Here is a 21019-nt window from a genome sequence, read left to right as displayed (position 1 = left end):
GCAGCTCGCTCAGGTATTTCTGCAAATCTGCCTGATCAAGACGATAGACCGGAAAAGTATCCTCGACGTAAGACATTGCGTAGGAGGTGTACGATGGGCGGATGAGAGTGCTAGGGTACGATTGGTATTGGAGTAAACGGATAGAAAAGGCTATACCGGTGAGGTCTGCGACATTCCTGAGGTGCACTTTAGGGACCTATGTCCTTCGCGCATTCGCGATTGCCAGATATACCATCAGGCTGGACTGCACCAGTACGTGAGGCTCTGCTTCACGGAATTCATCGCGAGTCCTCCAGCTTCATGTCGCGAGGCTGTCGATATCGCTCGGGTCCAATTGACGAATGGCTGAGCTAGGCGTAATTGCTCAACATACTGTAATGCATGCACCTGCAACATGAGAGTATGAGATGACATGTAGTAGGTTTTGAATGGTCAAACCTGCAGAACCGGTGAACTGCATCGACTGCGCCTCGCAGCCTTCATTGCCTAGTGCGTGACCCTATTGGCGAGGCTCAATGTGAGCAGCACGAGGGCGGAGACGAACGCCATTGTGACCTCAGCAGATGTCGGGGCAGACTCTTACATACATGTGAATATATGCATCAGCGGCACATTTCCCCGTTCAGTCGTGTCTGAGACGCATCACATACAAGGTCTGCTGAGGTTCACTGCCTCGACTTCGCCTTCCAAATCGTGGGGGTCCGGACTGGACTGCCCATGGTATAAGAAGGGTGGACCCAGCACATCGACTAAGATCTCATGAACTTCTGGACAGAACGAGATATCAGTATATCGGAATGGTGTTGCGGCAAGGGGATGGACACAGTCATCTGCATCTGCGGAGTATGTCCGCTGTGTTACGGGTATGACGGAGCTATGTACCTGGGTACCCCGCTAAGAGTCACTGCCCCACCAAAATTTTGATACTGTCCAAACTTTGGCTCGTGAACTGCGCACATGTTCTCAGCCTCCAAGACTATATAACACGCTTTAATTCTTCCCAATAAAGAGGGCACGATGTCGAAACCAAAAGACCTACGCAGTCTCATCGACCTTACCAAAACCACACAAGCACTTCTCACCCACTACCAATCCTCTCTCGCGCCCACCAAAGATGCCGCTCCTACGTCCGAAACCGAGATAGCAGATCCTCTCGATGTTATCAGAGCCTCGACTAAGCTCCTCAAATCGCATACGACGACGCTCTCACTCCTCCTCATCAACCCGCCCCTCACACCCTCCGCGATAATTGCGAAGATAGGCGATGTGACCTCGGGTCCACTCAACAGCATGGTGACTGCGGCTTCGTATATACCACGAGAGGGTCAGAAGGGCGATATCGGGGACATGATGCGCACAGAAGTCAAAGCGCAGGTACGGAGATTGCTGGGGACTTGGGGAGAAGTTCTCGCCATGATCCTGAAGATGGCAGAGAAAAGACAAAGCGCAAAAGGCAAAGACACCGGTCCAACTGAAAGCGAGAAGCAAGAAGTCTTGTCCTCGACTGGTGTATTATGGGATGTATGCGACGCGCTGCTGAAGCTATGCGAAGACGGCGTTGTAGGACTAGTAGTCAAGAAAGCGCAAGAGTACCGCGCAGTCCTACTCGATGCGATCGAGGAACTGAAAGAATGGGGCGAAGACGTGGACGACGACGATGACGAAGCAGAAGGCAGCGACGATGAAGATGAGATCTTCGGCGCATCGAATAAGATTGGCAAGGACAACAAGGAGCTGAAGGAACTGCTGGATACCAGTGTCAAGAAGCTGAAGATGATTGGTATGCTCTACCAAGCACTCATCAAGAGGAGGTTGAAGACTTATCCTGCATCGTCTACGCTCGAACCGACCGTCACAACGAACGGTGCGACCCCGCCGCCCTACAAAAAGTTAGATGCGCTTGTGAATACCCTCAAAACGATACCTGAGACGGTCGACGATATTGCAGGCGCGTTCTACGATCTCGACGAGGACGAAGCGAAAGAAACTTTGGATAAATGCTGTGGTGAGGCAAACAGCGCAATTGAGCTGGTCAGGCAGAGCTGGGCTGGCGAAGACGATGAGTTCACGGCATGGTCTGGCAAATGGGCGACCGCACTCGAAGCTGCGTGAACAAAGGAACATAGCCCGAGCCCAATTCAATATCACCAACCACTCGCGCACAGCGTCAGACACTCAGCGATTCAAACGAACGATACGGTATCAATTGCGATATACAAGCGATTGTCGCATTACAAATTCCTAATCAACCAACGCGCCCTTCGCATCACACCTCCAGGTATTCGACATCTACAATCCGAAGACAGCAGCCATACCCATGGCAACGACACCGTAGCTAGCAAGCTTGCCAGCAGCAGCGTTCTCAGTCTGCTCTGCGACACCAGAGCTGGTGGGCGACATGGAGCCGCTCATGGTGGGGGATCCGCTCATCATGCTGGACATCATTGAGCCGGTCATGGAAGCGCCAGATGAGGGAACGGCAGTGGGGATGTCGGAGAGGGTTACACCGGCGGCGGCACAGAGGGAGGAGACAGCGGGGGCAAGGCCTAGTAGTCGCGTTAGATATGGACGAAGATGATAGGTATGTAGGGTATGCAAAACGTACTGGAGATTTCACTCTGCTCGCATCGCTCGGGTGCGCAAGTGAGGAGCGAGTTCTCAATGGCAGAGCGGCCGCTGGTGCACTGGCAGTTTGTGTCTGTGACACCGCAGTTGGAGCTGGGGAGGGCAGCGACGAAGCAGGGGATCTGTTGATTGTTGTGTTAGTTGGTGATGCTACATGAGATGTGCCATATCGCGATCGCGATCGTCTTGATGTGGAGATGTGGGCTCCGCAGTCCGATCCGATCTCAATAGGGGAGGAAGGGCAACATACAGCGCACTGGGGGATGCCGCTCAAATCCTGAGCACCAACGAAAGCGAGCGAAGCCGCGACGGCAAGGACGGTAGCCTGGAAACGCATCTTGATTATATGGTATAATATGTATTGGTGATGGTATTCGATATGTGAAAGACGGACTGGAGTGAGGGAATGTCGAAGTGAGATGGAACAGGGTTGAGCGAGAAAAACGATGGGACGGAGAGGGGGTCTATGTACTGATTTCGATTCTAGGAACCAATACCTTGGTCCAAGCCTGCTCCCTAACGCAGCAATAGACTCGTGGAGATTAACATTGGAGTTACCCGGTGATCGTCCCCAGGGATTGCCGCGGTTTGTCGCAGAGCCTTGGTATGCAGTTGACTATCTTCCCCAGTACCCCTCCCTGGGCGCTGTTGGTTTCCTTGATCTACTGCGCCTTCGATCGCACCTACGTACTCTAGAGGGGTGTATCTCGTCGAGTTACGGGCGACGGATGCGCAGCGAGAGCTTCGCATAGGTGTGTACTGTGCCTCGGAAGGAGGGTTAGGTTGCAGTTAGAGTTTGGGATGGCGCCGAACTTGCGGTCCTTTAGCGTTGGCTAAGCGGCGTGCTGGCACAGCTGTGGAGATGGATGGTGGGAGGCGGCCTTGCTTTTCTCTGCTCTGCGCAATGCGACGGTGCGATTTCTTGTCGCCGGCCCAATCAGGCGGCCTGCGGAGCTGTGTCAGGGCTGTTTTGGCAGGCCCTGCGCCTGGCAATCCAGACCTTTTTCTCTTGGTTGTGTAGGGATGTTGTACCCGATAGAACACCACAACGGCTTTTGCTGACTTCTCCTCTTTTTCCTCTCTCACATCACGCTTGCTGACAGCCTTGTTAAATTGCTTTTCTGTTTGCACAGCGAACGCTTTGGGGGACATGCGTTCTTCGTGCGGCACCGGATACCGACCCTGCGTTAGACGAAAGTATGTCCCCTTGGCGTGCGGATGGGGAAGATGCCGTCGACGGTTCCAATGGCACGGTGGCGTAGTGCACCGCTACGGTAGACTGGACTTTGGACGTGGAGCTTCCATCATCGAACGCTTAGTCTTTTGGAGTAACATCTTGCGCTCCGCTACTTAAAATTGTATGTACATCATTGAATGTCGACAAGATTGCACGGAATTTGATGCCACTATACCGCTACCAAGAGCGCCGGGTTGTGTTGCTGACGTCCTGGTTCCGACAAAGGAAGGCGACGCGTGAAAATGGATCGCAAGATGCAGGTACGCGATAAGCGGCATGCAGGCCTTAGATCACTGTCCCCACCAACATCCCTTTTCCCCTTCCACAGCACTTCAACCTCCCTGTCATAGAACTCTCGCTCACAATCCCATTGTTATCTTTCACCCTCTTCCGAGTATCGACGATCGATAAAACCTCGTCTCGAGCCGAGAGTTCGTAGTTTATCTTCCATCGCGACGATCCCAGGTTCTCGAATCAGCGCACGGCCCTTCTCGCGGCATCTGAAACACAGGGCTCGTGAGTCGCTCGCCTATGCAAATGGACAATGTCGTCTCATATTCCTTTTGCATGGTGATGAAATCATGCTTTTCTGCATGTTGCATGTGAAGGTGTCAACGCCGTTGACGCTGCATGCATTCGGCAGCGATGAAACCGGAAACGTGGCACGGTACATAATCAGTCCAAACAACGTGCGCGGGGGTTTCAGACATATTGCGACCGTTGTCCCACGTCCAACAGTCGCCGCTGGCTGCTGAGGTCTAACAGTGATGATGCGATTGGTTTCGAATCAGTGCTGGCGGAATGAACTCTGTGCATAGGATCTGTTGTATGAGGCAATTGATTGTATTCAACACCACGAATTGGTTGACGCGAGTCTGGCAGCACGAGCTGAACCGTGAGCCTATGAAAAGGCTGTAGTGACTAGCAGTACATGAAGACTCCGATAAACATGCAATCCTCCCGAACCTGACTCTTACTGAATGTACTCAAACTTGTGTGATGCTATTGCCAACCTCCAGAAACACCGTGTCCAGCCCGGTGAAGGTTGTAATCTAGCCAGAACCCTATCGTTGATCGTAAAATGAGATCTTTGCAAAGAGAAGTCGCAGTCGCAGAACGGGGAGGTATATTGCTAAGCCGGAAGCCGAAAGAGATTAAGGAAAGAAAAGGCCGTGATCGCAGACACGGCGATCCGTGGACCGAAAGTAGACATACAGAAAAGAAAAGAGATTTCCAAATGTGCCAAAGATTGAAAAAGAATCGCTTTTGATCACGAATGTTGAGGTGCTGACAGAGCAACAGCTCGTATAGCTGAGGTGTCGTTTAGAACATGCCACCCTCCATGGGCTGTTGACCGTTGGTAGGACGTGGAGGTGACCCATTGCGTCCAGTGAAGCCGTTTTGAGGCATTGCTGGCGAGGGTCCCATTTGGCTTTGTGCGTCTCCGCGCAGGCTCCTGCCTTCACTTGACGCCTTGCGCAGTCTACCCTTTGGTTGTTGCGATTGGTTCATCACTGCGTCGGACGAGTTGGTGCGGAGTGGTTCAGCGTAAGGGGCTCGAGGTCCATCCATTCCATGCTGAACAGCAGGATCATAAGGTGATGGTCCCGTTGGGCTTTGGCTTTGGCTTTCACCGCGACCAAATCCGAAACGTCGCCTCATGGGGTTGATTGGCGGAACAGGGGGAGCACTGTTCTCCATGCCATTCTTTAGAGAAGCACCAGCTGGAAGGTTGATGGTATCAATCGAAGACGTTGTGGAAAGGAACACCGGCTCCGAGATCTCCGACTTCGCGATGGACTTCTTTCGTAGCACTCCAGTCTTGGTCAACGGCTGCACGGTACTTGGGTTGAACGCGGCAGCGTTGGGTGTAGTGGGGTTTGAGACAGGAGGGGTGTGGTTGGCAGAGAACGGAGGCACTGGGGATGTTGGGTGCGAGAAGCCATTGCCGTTGGCACTGCTGAAGCCGCCTGGCGAAGGCCGGGGCGAAATAGGGATTCCCGGGGAGAATTTCCCCCCAGGAGGCAGACGAGTGTTCTGGCCCGGTCCAGCGTTAGTCTGGATAGGGTGCAGATGCTTCGACTCGAAGTAGTTCGCCGCGGCAGTCTTGCTGTTGCTGCGCGATCGCATGCGACCTTGGGAATCCAGCGATGGTCTCTCAGAAGGAAGTGGAGGCGTGGGGTGAGCAGAGTATCCAGGCATTGATGGCATTGTGTTTGCAGGATACGCGCCGCGGGTGCCATCTGCCATAGCCTGGTCCAGGTCATCGCGGTATTGATCATGGCGACTCCGGGAACGGCCTGACGATGTTCCAGAGCTCGAGCGCTCTCGCGTGGAGCTTCTGGTCGATGCCTGTGGAGATCTACCCGATGGACGACCAGTGCGGCTGCTCTCGGTTGCCGATCGTTGGCGATTCTCGTGCTCCCGCTGTGCGTCTTGTTCACTTTGCTGCAATACTCGGGACTGCTTTGGTCGCAGCGCTGGCATATCACCCTGAAGACCTACGAGCGAGGTGCTGCTGACATTCGCTGAACTTCCTCCAAGAGCAAGCTTCCTTACTGATTTGTTGGAAACATCAACTGTAGCAAAAGATTCACGGCTCGACTTTGCACGGAGCATGTTCAAAGCTGTCTTCAGTCCGTTGGATGGGCCCGCGGGTGCTGGTGCTGGACTTGTTGAACGGCCTTCGGCCTTAGCACGGAGATTCTCCTGTATCAAGCGCTGCCTGTGAGCGAGGTCTCGTTGGAAAGCTTCATGGTCGGCCTCTGTCTCGTTGCTCGCGACACGCTCATGGGCCCTTCGCGGAGTAAGATCCCAGGGAGCTGCAGGGTTTGGTTCGGTTGCGCTCATGATCAGTGGTGTGGCGTTTTGTCCGTTGGCCTGCTCGTCAGAGTTCATCTTGACGAGTTCATCGCGGTAGGGGTTGTCAATGTCGTCCAGATCCCATGGGTTAGAGTGGCTGTATGTTGAGGGAGCTGGGGTAGCCGATTCCGACCCCGGTTGGCGGCGCTGGAAGCCAGACCCTTGTGTATGAATGGCGAGCCCCATAGGTGGGCTCATCATTGGAGGACCTGGCTCACCATAGTTGGAAGAAACATTGCTGACGTTGCGAAGATGCTGCCTAATCATTCCACTCAGTCCGCTGCTCTCAGGACCCAGTGTTGGTGAGTCAACCTCGGTACCGTCCAATTTCACTGTCTCGTCGGGGCGTGGAGACGCCTCTTGGGTAAGAGCAGGGCTGTACGAAGGAGGGCCATTCGGAGAAACCTCTTCCTCCGATGTTGTCCGCGAGCGGAATGCGGGATGCTCGAACATTGAGGGTGCGGGTCCGGTTGCTACGGGGAGATTGTCAAATCGACGAGTTGGCTCTGCCGCGCGCGTGGTCGGCGGCCTGGGAGCTTCATCTTCTGCTTCGCTGGAATCTGGGGAACTGAAGAAGGTGGCCTTGTTGCAATTGTCTGGAGAAGCTGCTGGTTGGCGTGGAATGGCTGGGAGGCGCTGGGTCGGTGGCGAAGTCGGGGTACCTGGGCCTGCGGTTCTCATCTGACTGGCAGCAGCTTGAAACCTGGAGAAGGCAGAGGGTGCTTGAGCTGGTTCAGCAGTTGATTCAGAGCTTGACCGTTCGTTTGCGTCACTTTCAGCTCGCTTACGCCTTTGCTGCTCTGCACGCTCTCTCAAAGTGGGCTTACGAGGCGGGGACCTCTCGGCCTTTTGAGGTGGTGTTGAGCGCCCTTCTCGGTCCTGCTGCATATGGCGCAAGCGCTCTGCATACTGCTCCTCGCTGAACGCCGCCTTGGGTTTGTTGAAAGCACCCATGGCAGTCGCTTTGCCCCGATCGTTGGGCTGAAGTGCAGCATTGAGGGTATGAGCTTCTTCACTGTCACTGATGACGGGACTTGTCAATGCAGGCGACTGCGGGCGGGCGAGGACGGGGCTCGACGCGCCGGAGGAGTTGTTCCTGCTTATGCCGGGGTATCCAAGCGCGTTTGGGCTGTCTGAGCGGAAGGCGGGTGGTCCCCGAGCGAACCGGTCATTCAGGTTGGTAGCAGAACGTGCCTGAGATATAGGAATCGGTGGCGTTGATCGTCCGGTTGGCGCACGTGCGCGCTGTATGGAGTTGAGACGGTTCATAGCTGAGGACTGTTGTTCCTGGATTTGCTGGTCCAGCCCTTGGTCGTAGAGTCTCCGTTTCGTCGTCGATCGGCCTAGATCTGGAGATGTCATCGGGGCACCTGCTGGGGGAAACGCCGGCGAGGAGGCTGATACCGAGTTGGTGCCCTGTGACGCTATTGAAGTCGCGGCTGTGGATGTGCGGGTGTTCAATGTGCCTGAGTTGGTGGATGACGAAGTCTCCCTCTTACGGCTGAGCTCAGTAGGGCTGGACGGCTCAGAGTTCTGGCCGTCTTCATAATCCGACTGCTGCCTCAGCCTGTCCTTCTCCTCTTGTCTGAGCCGTTGGTATGCTGACATATTAACGTCGTCGTCGTAGAGTGTCCGTCCGGTGCCCTTGGCGTTTGTATTAGAGATCATGTAGATCTTTTGTCGTCCACCGAACAAGACGTTACCCTCGCCGGGTCTAGCTCTGCTCATAACGCTACCAGAGCCGTCGTCATCTCTACTGCTGTCGAAGGAATTGGTCCGTTCGCTTGCGAAGGGCGGTCGAATGGAGCCATTGAGCGAGGAGACTTCAGCTATATCGGAAAGACCCCCTGGAACGAAGCCAAACTCGTGGAGCCGCGATTGGCGTTTCGGTTGTAGTACACTGTCGTCGCTGGCCTTGCCAATCTTGGAGTCTGGGTCGTCCTGCTCTCTCAACATGCTGAAGCGGGTGGACAGGCCAGGCATGATCAGACTTGTCCGGAAGTCATCTGCTTTAGGCAACGCGAAGTTGAGATCGAACTCTGGTTTGGGCTCTTCCTGACCCTTCTTGCCCTTCTTCGTCTTCTTTGGGGCGGCGGCCGCGTCCTCGGCGCCATCCTTCTTCCTGTTCAACCAGCGGTTCATGATGGTCTGGCAGTTATTAGCAAACGTATAAGTACGCCGCATTGCATCCGGAGTGGGCGAGAGGCAATGGGAGGGCGCCTTGGCAATGGGGATGGGGAGGAGTGTAGTCTTACTGGCAAAAGTGATTAGACTGGATTATAGCGACGACTGTGCGCTGACCAATCTCGACTGTCGTGTCGCTGGGGTGAGCGGGAAGGCGCACTCGAGCGAGGAGTGGGGAAGGTGAGAGCAAGGCGACTCGGGGTGGGAGGAAAGAGCAAACGCGAACATGTAGCGGGGCCAAAAACAACAATAGGGCGGTCACGGGCGGTCTTTTTCGAAAGTGTGTCCTAGGCACAGTGGAAAGTAATGTCGGCAAGAGGCGAAGGAGGGAGCGAGCTGGAGGTGAAAAGGAAGGCGTGCAGCGATTGCAGGCGGGATCGGGCGCGCTCGACTCTGGATGGCTCGGTTGGCGGCAAAAAGTACAAAACAATAGATTATGGCAAAGGTTAAGGAGCGTGTGTAGCTGGCAGCAAACAGGTGAAGGAGTGAATGCACGCGCGCTGCGGAGTGCTGGCGTGGTGGTAGAAAAGAATGCAGAGAGCAGATCTCCCGACCGAAAAGAGGCTTCGAGGAGCGGGTCGACGTGGGTATGCACTCTTTGGGCCTCTGGGGGAGTGACAAGCACTCGCACATGGGACCAGGATCAATTTCCACTAGCCTCATTTCCGCGTCGCGCATGGGCGTCGCGGTGCAGGGAGCAGAGAAGCCATAGAGCGCGGGCCAATATCCGCTCGATAGGCTGACTGAGGTCGGACGGCCAGTTCCAGTATTGCGCCGCTGAGCCCAAACCCGCGCCGTCCCAGGGGATGCGGGCGACTGGCAGCGCGACAGCGTCGACGACGAAGATACATCGACGCGATCCAACGGCATTTGCTAGCGCCCTCTGCTGCCTCGCCGCTGCCTCGCAGCTCGTCAGACATGCTCCTTCCGCGTCACACGTCGCGCCTGCCTCGTCACTCGCGTCGCAGAGTCATGCCTTCCTTTTGCAATAACAAACTTTGCCTCCCCCCACAGTCTGAAAACCACGACGCACGACCTTATGATAGCCCTTGGCCCGCCCTTTGCAGCTGCCGCAACGACAAAAAGTATCATGAACACTGCGAGGGACAACGCGCTCCGCTAGCACCCCGCCCAATCAGCGCCCTGCCCTGAGCGGTACCTTGCAGGCGTCGGGAGGGGCTGGTCCATCCCTGCATCCTCGATATCACCGCGCCCGCGACTTGCTTTTCTCGTCGCGCCACGACGCATCGTCAGCTTTGCCTCTCCGCCCGTCAGCGCTGCAGCGTCGACTCCATCTGCTGCCCAATCACTTACCTCACACATGGGTAGCCAAAGTATGCGGGGAGACGATCCAGAAGTACCAAACGCCCATCGCGTACCTGAAGCCGCTAACCTCGGGACGTACAGTGAAGCGAGCGAATCACCCAGCTCCCTAGTCATGGTCCCGGTGGCCTTTCGCTGTGTTCCCCTGGCCTAACCGCCTGGCGCTGTCATACCTCCCCTTTCCATGTACTACGGTAAGCGCAAAACTATGCTCCAACACTCCAACGTTCCAACATGTCCTCTTGATCGACTCTCGAGGAGCAGGATTCAATTGGTCTTGTGTTTTCGCGATACGGGGCCCGGCCAGACTCGCATCCGGAGACCTGGTCCAACTGTCGTGTCATCTCCCGCGTGGCCGTCTGTCTACCGTCAGGCCGCCCCTGGCAGCTGATCCGAACGGCCATCCTTCCCCTTCTGTTCGGAACGTTGGACTCGCATCGGCAGACTAAATGCCGGCAGAGTGAATTCCTCGCCGTCGGCGAATAAGGCCAGCCGGCTGTGCTGTAACTCAGTCCTTGCTGAGCTTACTGCAGATACCTGCATCTTCTTGCTGCATACGCAACCGCCACAGTCAGTCCGAGAGCTTCTGCATACTAAGTTCTCAGCAAGTTTCAACCTGGATTCCGAAATGAATAGCCCGGGCTGGACCTAATCGATTGCATCGGTGCCACGAGGTAAGCAAATTGCCCCTCACCCGCCGCCTGCCGTTGTACGCTGAGGATGATCATCTCCAGCCCGTCCGCGAAATTGCTGTAGGATCGGCGCCACTCCAGCCCTGTGAGACAGCAGTATCTTATTCGCTAACACCGTCCCGTCACACGCGACAGGGACGCGCCCACGGTATTTACATGTATCCTATTCAGCGCCATGTTGACAAACGCCTACGCGCTGGTACTTTTGCCCACCACTTGATCAGGTTTCAGATCTGGCCCAGGCACCGCCCTGCTAACCGACCCCACGATTGTTTCATGCTTCCGTACACATGTCCGTTGAACGCCTCACTGCGGTCCGAGCAGCCATACACACTCTTGCAAGCTCCACTACCCAAGCATCATCGCTGCAAACCAGCGCTGCCGTTATTGTGACAGCGGGTCAGGTTTATCAGGCTGTGGCCTGTCGCATGTAACGACAAACTCCAAAATCTCACCCTTCCGCATTTCTCTGAAAACTTGAACCCTTGACGAGTTTCCATATATACATAGAGTTCGTCTGAGGGGTAAGCAGTATGATCAGTCTTCCGGACCTCCAGACTTGCAAGGGAAGCTGCAACTCTCGTTGGCGTCGTCGACGTCACGATCATCTTACGTATTCTCCAGTCACGAAAAACTGTTTGCTGCCAAGAACACGCGCGAAATTGACAATGCAAATTCTGCTCCGGTTCCAAGGCTCCGGCAGCATCTCGCGATCGATCCGTAGATGAATCGAAACTTCGAAAGTATATCCTTGCCGCGGAGACCGAGATGACAAAGCTGTTTAATTTCCGCCGATCATCCGGACAACACCCTTCGCTGAGCAGGGTCTTGCTGTGCCAGTGCGGAGACCTTGTTTGATCACAATCTAAGTAACGCGCTCTTGTGTGTGATGATCACATGGCGTGACCGATGACAAACTGATGCCCAGAGTCCGCCGAGAGGGGTTTGGGTTATCCGGATTACAGCAGTCTACTCTATCATTACAGTGCGGTTGAGAACTTCAAGAAAGAACGATCTCCAAGCTACGTGTATACGCTCCCGACTTCCGCTCTTCGAGCTTGCACACCAGCTTCTGCTTCAATTCGCAAAATTCATATAACCACGATACTGACCTTTTGTACGGGTTTACCAAGTTGCTTCACTCGCGGTGACCTGGGATGCGGACTGTCCGCGATGTATGAGGATCCCATATCCAGTCATATCTGTAGCTATCGCTGCCTATCGCGTTAACGGGAAAACGCTGCCTTACTTTGGTCTTGAATACCTCGAAGTCAATTTCAAAAATCGCGGCTAGCTTCTGCCGACAGCTTTCTTCATATGTTCATCGCGAACATGACGAGCAGGGAATGTTCTGACGTCCAGATTTTTGAAGCTTTGTATAGTTCACACACGAGTATAACGAGCACCAATACAATGAAGAAGCCGAATACTCTGCAGTCTACATTGGTAATAATGTCAAAGTTGGCAAGTTCTTAACGCAATGCAAGCTTCTGGATTACTTGTCGCTATCCTTCGCTGGAAGTGAGTATTCAATGGCTTTGCTGGGATGGGGCGTGAGAGACAACAGGTATCAGCAATCGTCCCTTTCTCATCGGCTGATGTGGAGCTACGTCACTACGCACTCTCACTCTCACCTTCACTCCTACATGACCATTTCTCGCTTGCTGGGACTTATTTACTGGCGGAGTCTTAAAGCGCCCGCCTTGCTAGAGAAATTACCCTTGCGTTACTCACCAATGTTCCTTACACTGCCTACCTCCACTTTTACACATCACTCTGTCTGCATTTCCTCAGATGTTGTTCGGCCACCTCTTACCGCTCGCAGCCATTGCTACTGCAGTTACAATTAAGCATAAACCAGATTCCGACTATGTCTTCAGCTGTGGTCCTCCCCTCCCCTACCTCGCCAATGGGTCGCAGGCCACGAGCTGGGCGCAGTATCTTGACGAGATTGGCGACGATCTCGACGGCGACGGCCAAGGTGCTGTGGATCATTTCGGTGGCCCCATCGGTAAGGCGCCGTTGAAATGGCCTCGCAACTCAGAAAACATTGCTGTTATCCCTTACTGCTACTTCGACGAAAAAGAACGCGAGTCGATGCACGAAGTTATCGAGGCCGCCATACAATCGTGGATGACGTACGTGTGTATCCAGTACGACCTTTGATCGTGGACTGATGAGCCCTTAGTTATCTTGGCAATCCGGGAAAGGAATCCGGTCACGCTATCAGTTTCGAAGAGTGGGTCGACAGTGAAGGAAAGCCAGTGATCTGTTACAAGAAAAGCGGAACCGACTTTTTCCATTGGAACCCAGATCTGCCTCACGAGACCTTGACGATCCAGGTGGGAAAGGGGGAAACCGGTTGGACGGCCAACGCAGGTCTAGCGGTTGACCAGAAGAGTCCTTGGAGGAACCAACTGAACGGCCCAGAAAGCGGTCGTCTTGTGAATGTGGAGTGGGCGGCTATGCACGAACTGGGTCATGTCATGGGTTAGTATTCATCTACGAGTAAGCTACCGACAAAGGCTAACAAAAGGCAGGTATGGCACACGAACATCAGCGTAGTGATCGAGACGACTACATCGTGGTCAAACCCGAGAAAATCGGCGACTTCGAAGAGGTAAGTATTACATTCATCAGGCCGCCAAAACGAACACAATCGTTACTAACGCTAAGCAGTGTTACAAGCGCGCCCGCGAAAAGAGCTCTCGAGTAACCCGAGAAAACGTTTGCACCTCACTCAGAGTAGCGCTACGCAACAATTGTGCATGCAGAGATTGGGTCAAAGGCATGGCCGAGCTCTATCTCCCCCTCTTTACCTTCGACAAATACGACTCCGAAAGCATTATGCATTATCCTAGCGCCATTGGGGGTAAGCCAGAGAAGTGTGAGCTCTACAGCGGCGAGGAGGATACGGCTGAATGCCCGATTCAACAGTACAAGAACTTTGAGGATCATAGCCAAGGGACTACGAAGATGACGCCGAACTTGCATCCGTCTGCGCAGGATATAGCGTGGGTTAAGAAGGTATATGCTTGGGATGACAAGGGTGAAGCGTGAGGTGCGACGAAGTCATCCACTGCCGTCGCAATGTCTTCGACCGCTGCATATAGCTTCGAGCGGCTATGTGGGGACAGCTTTACAGGAAATATCCGGTCATACTGAGGAGTAATGGAAGAAGTACGTATCCACAAGGTAGCAAACGATGTGACTCGAAACGGACTGTGCCTTTCACATTTGCTAGCTCATCTGTGTCTGACTCTATCTCACGATAACATAACTGATTACCAAAGCAAATTCTCGCATCAGCAATACTCAAATAATGCAATTGCCACTACACGTATCTTCTCGCATCTTGAGCAAAATGTACAAAGTGAAAGAAAGTAACAGACAGCAGACATATACTGAACGACCAGTAACAAGCGCGGGTACGCAGGATCCTGTATTACGACTAAAGCCACGATACGTCATACAAAAACCGTCAACACCACATCCGCTACGAGGGCAAGCGTACCACCCAGCCCTCTCTTATACACACCCCCCCCCTAGCCCACTCTAGCCCACCCGCATCCCCATCCGCGAAGTCACCTTGCTATTAGACTGACTAGCCCCACGTTCCCAGATTAGATTCCCACGCTCCCAACAGCAGTAACGGTCTTCCCAAACCCTTACTCAACGACCTGCACGCTACGTAAGCCCATGCAGCTACCCGCTGCAGGTCAGCCTCAACTGCATGAGGCGGCAACCGCGTAAAACGGCTAACAGCGGGGCTGCTACCAAGAAACCTATCTTCGAGTTGGAACCCGAGCTCAACAATATGCATGATGTACCCTTCTTGTGGAAGAGGGTTTATCTGTTGAGGTTATCTCGGGATGCTCGGGAGATAAAGAGATAAGGAGATGGAGGGTAGAAGGAGTAAGATAGGCAGGAGCACGCGACGACACGCGGACAACTCATCGTCATCACACATCGTAGTGAAGGGGGGTTGTTTGAACATGTTTTTGTTGCATTACAATACATAAATCTCTTGCGAACCATGGACATATCTAATCTTGATGCGCCGGGGGACCCAAACACGCCACGTAGGGGAATAATGTCCTTCTAGGAAGGATATATGAACCGTTTTGCCCCTTGCTCCAACTATACTACCATGCATCTAATCGTTCGTGAATATTGAGGGACATCGCCCGCCGGTGTTGACACGTATATTTAACATTGCGCGATCGCGACGGAAACAGCCTGGTCGTCCGAGTGGCTGATGCTGATGTTGATGTTCTTGACACCGACGCGCTTGGCTTCTTCGTCGGCTTTGCCGTAGAGCTGTGAATGCGTCAGTATGGGGTCTCAGAGTTGAGTAATGATAGAAACATACCTGAACGGTTGGCGCGCCAGACTCGTCGTTGATGATCTCGATATCCTTCAGCGGAGCGCCGGCGCCTTCACCCTTGACACCGAGAGACTTGAATACAGCCTCCTTCGCTGACCACTTGCCTGTGAAGCTGGCTTGCGGGTTTGGTGACTTTTGGCAGTATGCGATTTCCTTCTCGGTGAAGTTACGCTCGATAAAGGTCTCGTTCTCAATGTTGAGCGCACTGAGGCTCTCAACATCGACACCGACCTTGCTGTTGGAAGAAGCTGTGGCTTGAGTGAGCTGCTCAACCATCTTCATCGTCTCTTGCGCCTTCTTGTCCTTCTTGGGAGCAGGAGTCTTCGCATAGCTGTATGTCGAAGTCTTCTTGTTCATGGTGACACGCGCTTGCGGGTTGAGGAAGACCTCCTGCATCTTCTCATCCTCGTACGGCGCCTTGTCCTTCGCACGGAACATGGTGTTGTTGATGAGACCATCGTGGAAGTATCGGTAGGCCCTCTTTTGGCGAGCCTCAACCTTCTGCTTGTAGGCAGCGAACTGGTGGTGCTCAAGCGCGGCAAAGAGGTACTTGGGGTGGATACCGATAGCTTGAGTTCCCTTCTGTCCGAAACCGAACGAAGTAACGGAGAAGGCCTTGATACCATCGGTCTGGATGGCCTGCGATGGGTAGACGATGTAGTCGTATTGCTCCATGATCTTGTCGACGTTATCGGCGTTACGGTTGCCAGGCACAAGACCAGTGTTGAGCACCTGCAAGCAACCGTTGAACATCCAGGCACCGGCAGCACCCTTGGGATGACCAGTGAGGTACTTCTGCCAGATACCAAGCAGCGCATTGCCCTTCTTACGGCCGAGGTGGCGCATCTGGTGGTTGATGACGTCGGACTCGTTCTTGTCGTTCGCAACAGTGGAGGTTCCGTGGAAAGAAGCGACGTCGAGATCGTCGATAGTGAGGCCCCAGGTAGCAAGTGCACCGCGAAGAGGAGCGATGCGTGAATCTTGCTTCCAGAAGCTGTTACCGAGACTGTTGAGCGCGTCCTTCTCTTGTCGCTTGGCTTCCATCTCGATGTTAGCAGCACGCTCCTCGAGATAGGCGGCCTCGTCGAAGTCCTCGCCAGTAGCGTCCTTCATCGCCGCGACTTCCTCCTGAAGGTAGAGGACTTCCGACTCCTGCCACTGCTTGATCTGCTTGCGGCGGAGGTCCATCTGTCTCCTCCTGTACTTGATGTCAAGAAGAGGAGATGGGAACTTGGACGGGTTCTCTCGTGCGGTGGTCAATACACCCTTTCCTGGAGCAGGGACGGAACGACCAATCTTGTCGGTTGCTGTGGCCGTGAAGCCGAGGATACCGTAGATGGGGACTCCCATGTCGAGGGCGAGCTTGGCGTCCATGATGACTTGCATACCGCAACCTTGCGATTCCATGAAGCCATTTCGGGTTGTGGTGGTAGGGCGTGACATCTCCTTGGGTGTACGTCCGTGAGCGAATTCGTCTTCGGCGTTGCTAGTGGCCTTCATGTTGGCGAATTCGTAGGAGCCTTCCTCTTGGAAGTCATCGAAACCACCAACGAAGCAGACACGGGCCTTTCCTTCGACGATGGTGTCGTAACCGATATCGAGAGACTCAACAGCGGTGGCGCAAGCACCGACGGGTGTCTTGATAGGTCCAGTGGATGAGATGAGCAACATGTTAACCCAGGCGCTCATAGTGTTGATGAAAGACTCTTGAAGAATATCCTTCTGGACTGGCTTGTCCATGAATCGGTCTTTGTACATTCCTCGAAGGGCGGTAGTACCACCAATACCGGAACCGACGCAGTTACCGACTTGAGACAAGTGGACATATTGGTAGAACTCGTATGGGTCGGTGATACCACTGGCAAGCAGACACTCGGCCGTGGAGACAAGCACGAAGAGTGTGACAGGGTCGACTTGGGAGATGATGTCGTCGGGCACACCGTACTTCTTTGCATCCCAGCCAGTCGGGATTTGACCAGCTACGAGACGGTCGAAGCGAAGAGCCTTGGGGAGGAGGAGTGTAGCTCCCTTCTTCATGCGGACAGTGTACTCGCTAGACTCTTCGATCGCAAAGATCTCAACCTTGTCACCATGCTCCTTCTTGAACTCCTCTGCAAGCTCCTTGGAAGCCTCGAATGGATCGAGATCCTCCTCAATCTGGATCTCTTGCATAAGCTGCTTCTTCTTGGGGTCGTAGCCATTGAAGAGCTCGGGCTCGATAAGGCGGATACCGGCGTGCTCGAGAATGTACTTCTCGTACTTGGGCTTGACATCCTTGTCGTCGATTGGCTCGTTGGTCTTGGCGTCAACCCATCCGGAGTAGCTCTTGCCCTTGAGAGGACCGTTGTGGTTCTTGATGAGACCCATGATCCAGGCCATCTCAACGCATCCCTCAATGGAGAATTCGCCGTACGCTTCCATCTCCCAGCGTGTCCTGGAGTTACCCCAAGGACCGACCTCAGAGAAACCAGTGACGACGACGACCTTCTCAAGGTCAACCATACCCTTAAGGTTATCGTTGAGAGGCTTGACCTCTGTGTCCCAATCAGGTAGGGTGGGGAAGTCGAACTTCATGTTTGCACGTGGTTCAATCGTGGCCTTCTTGTATAGAGCCTCGCTGGCCTCGCCGTTGACAACCTTGTTCTCGATGGCATTCTCCTTGATGACGGCGCGGCGGATGTCGCTCGTCTCTGTGAGTTCCTTGCGCAAGTCGGTCATCAAGTCCTTCAGGTTAGGAATGTACTGGAAGCCGCCGTTAAGGTCAGCCCATACAGGCTCGACCTGGCAGAGGTTGACGATCGGTGGCGCCATCAGACCAAGCAGATTGAAGGCCATCTCCTGCTGAGAGAAGGTGCGTACACCGTACTTCTCGATACCCTCAGCAACGATGTTGTTGGCGCCCATCAAACCAGTGCCGCGAGTCCAGCCGATGACGGCACCGCAGATGGTGAGGTAGTTGCCCCAGCTTTCAGAGTGCCACCTCGAGAACAGTGTCTCGAGCGACATCTTGGATTCTGAGTAGAGACCATCGTTACCGAAGGTTCCGTGGTTGGGCGACAATGGCAGAATGACTTGGGCTGGGCGGGTCTCGTAGCCGTAGGCCTGCTTTTGCTTCTTGACAGCTCCAAGCATGCGCAACAGGTTGGTCAACATGATGCGGTGAGCGAGCTCAGACTTGGAGTCGATGCTGTCAATTTCGCGGCCATTCTCTGGAATAGCAGCGAAAGGAACGATGAGGTCGAGATCCCATCCAAGGCCCTTCTTGGTGTCGAAGATGTAGTCGACCAAAGCCTCAACATCTTGGTTGCTGCCCTGGTTGAAAGGCACAACAATGAGCTGAGAGCCGCGGGCGCCGTATCGCGAGTACATGGACTGGTAGTACTCGGTGACCTCCCGGGAGAACCTGGAAGTTGTGACGACGACCTTGGCACCACCGCTAATGAGACCCTGAAGGACTTGCGCACCGATAGAGCCGGCACCAGCGCCCGTCATAAGAGCGTACTTGCCCTGGAAAGTGACACCAGACTTGGCGGCATCCTCTAAGCAGTCCAGGTAGACGCCAGTCAGCTTCTTGCTGTACTCCCAGCCATGGTCATCCTTTCTCTTGAGATGGAGGAAGGGAATTGTCTCGACCTTGCCCTGCTTAGCAGAAGGGTTGACGCGACCGTTGCGACCCCTCTTGCCGCTAGCAGCCTTGCCATTCTCGCTTGGCATGATCTGTCCTTCGTTCATTGACAACGAACGGATGACATTGCTGTAGAGGCTCTTGATCTGAAGTTGCGAGGATTTGGAAAGCTTGTGTTGTTGCTTGATAAGCTTGTAGATCCTTTGAAGGTCGTTCTGGACCTTGGTGCGGTTGCCGTACTCGGACAGCTTTCCGCCCTCAGCCATCTCGCGCACGTAATGCTCAAGCTTGCGAACGCTCGCTCTTGGCGCTTCCTTGTAGTTCATGTTGCCCTTGGCATCAATCTCTAGGTGTGGCGCTGTGGGTACTGCGACATCCTTGTAGACCGGAGCCTCGTTCAAGACCTCCTTGCAGTTGTCGATGAGCTGCTGACCGAGCTCCTTTGCAAGCTCATATGTCTCACCGCGCTCAGTAGGGCAGTGGTCCATGTGGTATTGCATGAAGTCGAGAAGGAGAGGGTTCGAGCGGTTCATGATGGCGATGCAGCGACTAACAATTTCACGGTCGACTGCCTTCAGCTTGCCAAAGATGATATCGTAGTACATGGTGAGAGCGTCCTGGCGCGCCCAGTTCCACGATGAGTCGTAGACGCGCGCCTTGAGTGGTGTGAATTGGGGCTCGATGCCAGAAGCGTAGAATTCGCCGTGCTCCGTGTTCCAGAGGTCAAGCTGGGCCTGGAGCGCAGATTGTGCCTTTTGTGAGTCGACGAACGACTTGTCGCCCGCACGAAGATCGATCTTGAGGTATCGCGCGAAAAGTTCAAGCTGCTGCTTGAACAATTGGCGTTGGTCCTTTGTGAGCGCGTCGATCGCCGCGGGGTCCATCATCATGCCACCACCCGAACCACCAGCGTCTCCGCCGGCTGTAGGAGCAGACAGGCTGATTCCGGCGATGCCCGCGTATTTGTTCGCTTGCTCATCGAGGAAGGCCTTGCCGTCGGCTTCTGAGGCAAGACGGGCTGCTGGCTCGTTGGTGATGGCGAGCAGCAAAACTCCGTCCTGTCGCCCTTGGGCCAGTCCCCATCTTGTCTCGAGGTGTTTTCGCACGGCTGTGATGTTGAAGCCACCAGGCATCTTGGCGGACACCATGCGGGCAATGAGGGACGAGGACTGCTTGCCAAGCTGACCATTGAAGGTAGCCTGCATCGAAGCACCGAGCTCGTCGAGAGGGGTATCCTCGGGCTTTTCGGGAGTTGAGCCAAACTCCTTGCCCAGGTCTCCGAGGATTTCGTTCTGAAGCGTGGACTTGCCTGCGAAGCTTGTTAGTCACAGTTTTACGCTAGACGTGCAATTGACGGACCTCCGACTAAATCCTTGATGGCTTTGCTCAGCGGAATGTCCATGAGCGGCTTCTTCAGCTTCTGAGCCACCAGTGTCCGCAGAATGTCGGTGGCTGTGACGGGGGCATCTGGCACCTGGGCTGCGGGCCCGGCACTCGGTGGTGGAGGGGCTGCGGCGGCGGCGGCAGGTGCTGAAGAGGCGGGCGCAGAAGAGGGCGCTGACGAGGCCGCCGCGGGGGCCTCTGGTTCCTCCTCTATTGGGTCTACATCGTAGTAGATGTCCTTGGCGTCCTTGTTGTAGCACAGGATCTGACGCTGCAGCGACCGCGCCGCATCGTGTCCTTCGTATTTGCTGGCGAGGGTGCGCTTCGCCATGACACCGAGCGTGTCTGCGGGGCCGATCTCGACGATGCGCTCCGTCGTCTTCTCGCCGAGGACGACATCCTGCGTCTCGATCCACCTGACGGGCGAGGCGAACTGGTATGCGAGCAGCTCAATGAGCAGCGTGTGCGAGAGCTCCTGCTCGACCTCGGGACGCATGGCGAGGAAATGAGGGAGCAATTGGCGGAAAGGAAGGTGGTTGAAGCTCAACGGAGCTCAAAGGGTATCTCTATTACAAAATAGAAGACGGGTATCGTGGGTCTAGGGAGGGAGGAGCGGCCAGGAAGAAGACGCGCTATTAGGTGGGTGGGTAGTGTATAGTGCGGTGAGAGCACGAGAGACGATTCAAGGGTCCGGGAGGGGT

At 54.5% G+C, this 21019-nt stretch overlaps 4 protein-coding genes across 4 annotated transcripts; 1 reads left to right on the top strand and 3 right to left on the bottom strand.

Annotated features, from left to right (window-relative positions):
* Positions 1–2289: 2289 nt before the first annotated feature.
* On the bottom strand, positions 2290–2962 carry J4E78_008801 (uncharacterized protein; the record flags this gene model as incomplete). The annotated part of the gene is made up of 3 exons (XM_049369401.1): positions 2290–2546; positions 2606–2747; positions 2876–2962. The coding sequence occupies 3 exons, from the start codon at positions 2960–2962 to the stop codon at positions 2290–2292; spliced, it is 486 nt and encodes a 161-aa protein (XP_049218725.1).
* Positions 2963–5185: 2223 nt separating this feature from the next.
* On the bottom strand, positions 5186–8866 carry J4E78_008800 (uncharacterized protein; the record flags this gene model as incomplete). The annotated part of the gene is made up of 1 exon (XM_049369400.1): positions 5186–8866. One exon carries the CDS (start codon positions 8864–8866, stop codon positions 5186–5188), a length of 3681 nt encoding a protein of 1226 aa, XP_049218724.1.
* Positions 8867–12717: 3851 nt separating this feature from the next.
* On the top strand, positions 12718–13983 carry J4E78_008799 (uncharacterized protein; the record flags this gene model as incomplete). The annotated part of the gene is made up of 4 exons (XM_049369399.1): positions 12718–13061; positions 13112–13413; positions 13464–13543; positions 13603–13983. The coding sequence occupies 4 exons, from the start codon at positions 12718–12720 to the stop codon at positions 13981–13983; spliced, it is 1107 nt and encodes a 368-aa protein (XP_049218723.1).
* Positions 13984–15132: 1149 nt separating this feature from the next.
* Positions 15133–20814, bottom strand: J4E78_008798 (uncharacterized protein; the record flags this gene model as incomplete). The annotated part of the gene is made up of 3 exons (XM_049369398.1): positions 15133–15243; positions 15296–20244; positions 20295–20814. 3 exons carry the CDS (start codon positions 20812–20814, stop codon positions 15133–15135), a joined length of 5580 nt encoding a protein of 1859 aa, XP_049218722.1.
* Positions 20815–21019: the final 205 nt, after the last annotated feature.

The sequence above is a fragment of the Alternaria triticimaculans genome, assembly GCF_023758025.1.
Source record: "Alternaria triticimaculans strain BMP 0046 chromosome Unknown scaffold_17, whole genome shotgun sequence".
NCBI classification, from domain to species: domain Eukaryota; kingdom Fungi; phylum Ascomycota; class Dothideomycetes; order Pleosporales; family Pleosporaceae; genus Alternaria; species Alternaria triticimaculans.
This window is presented reverse-complemented; position numbering and strand designations above follow the sequence as displayed.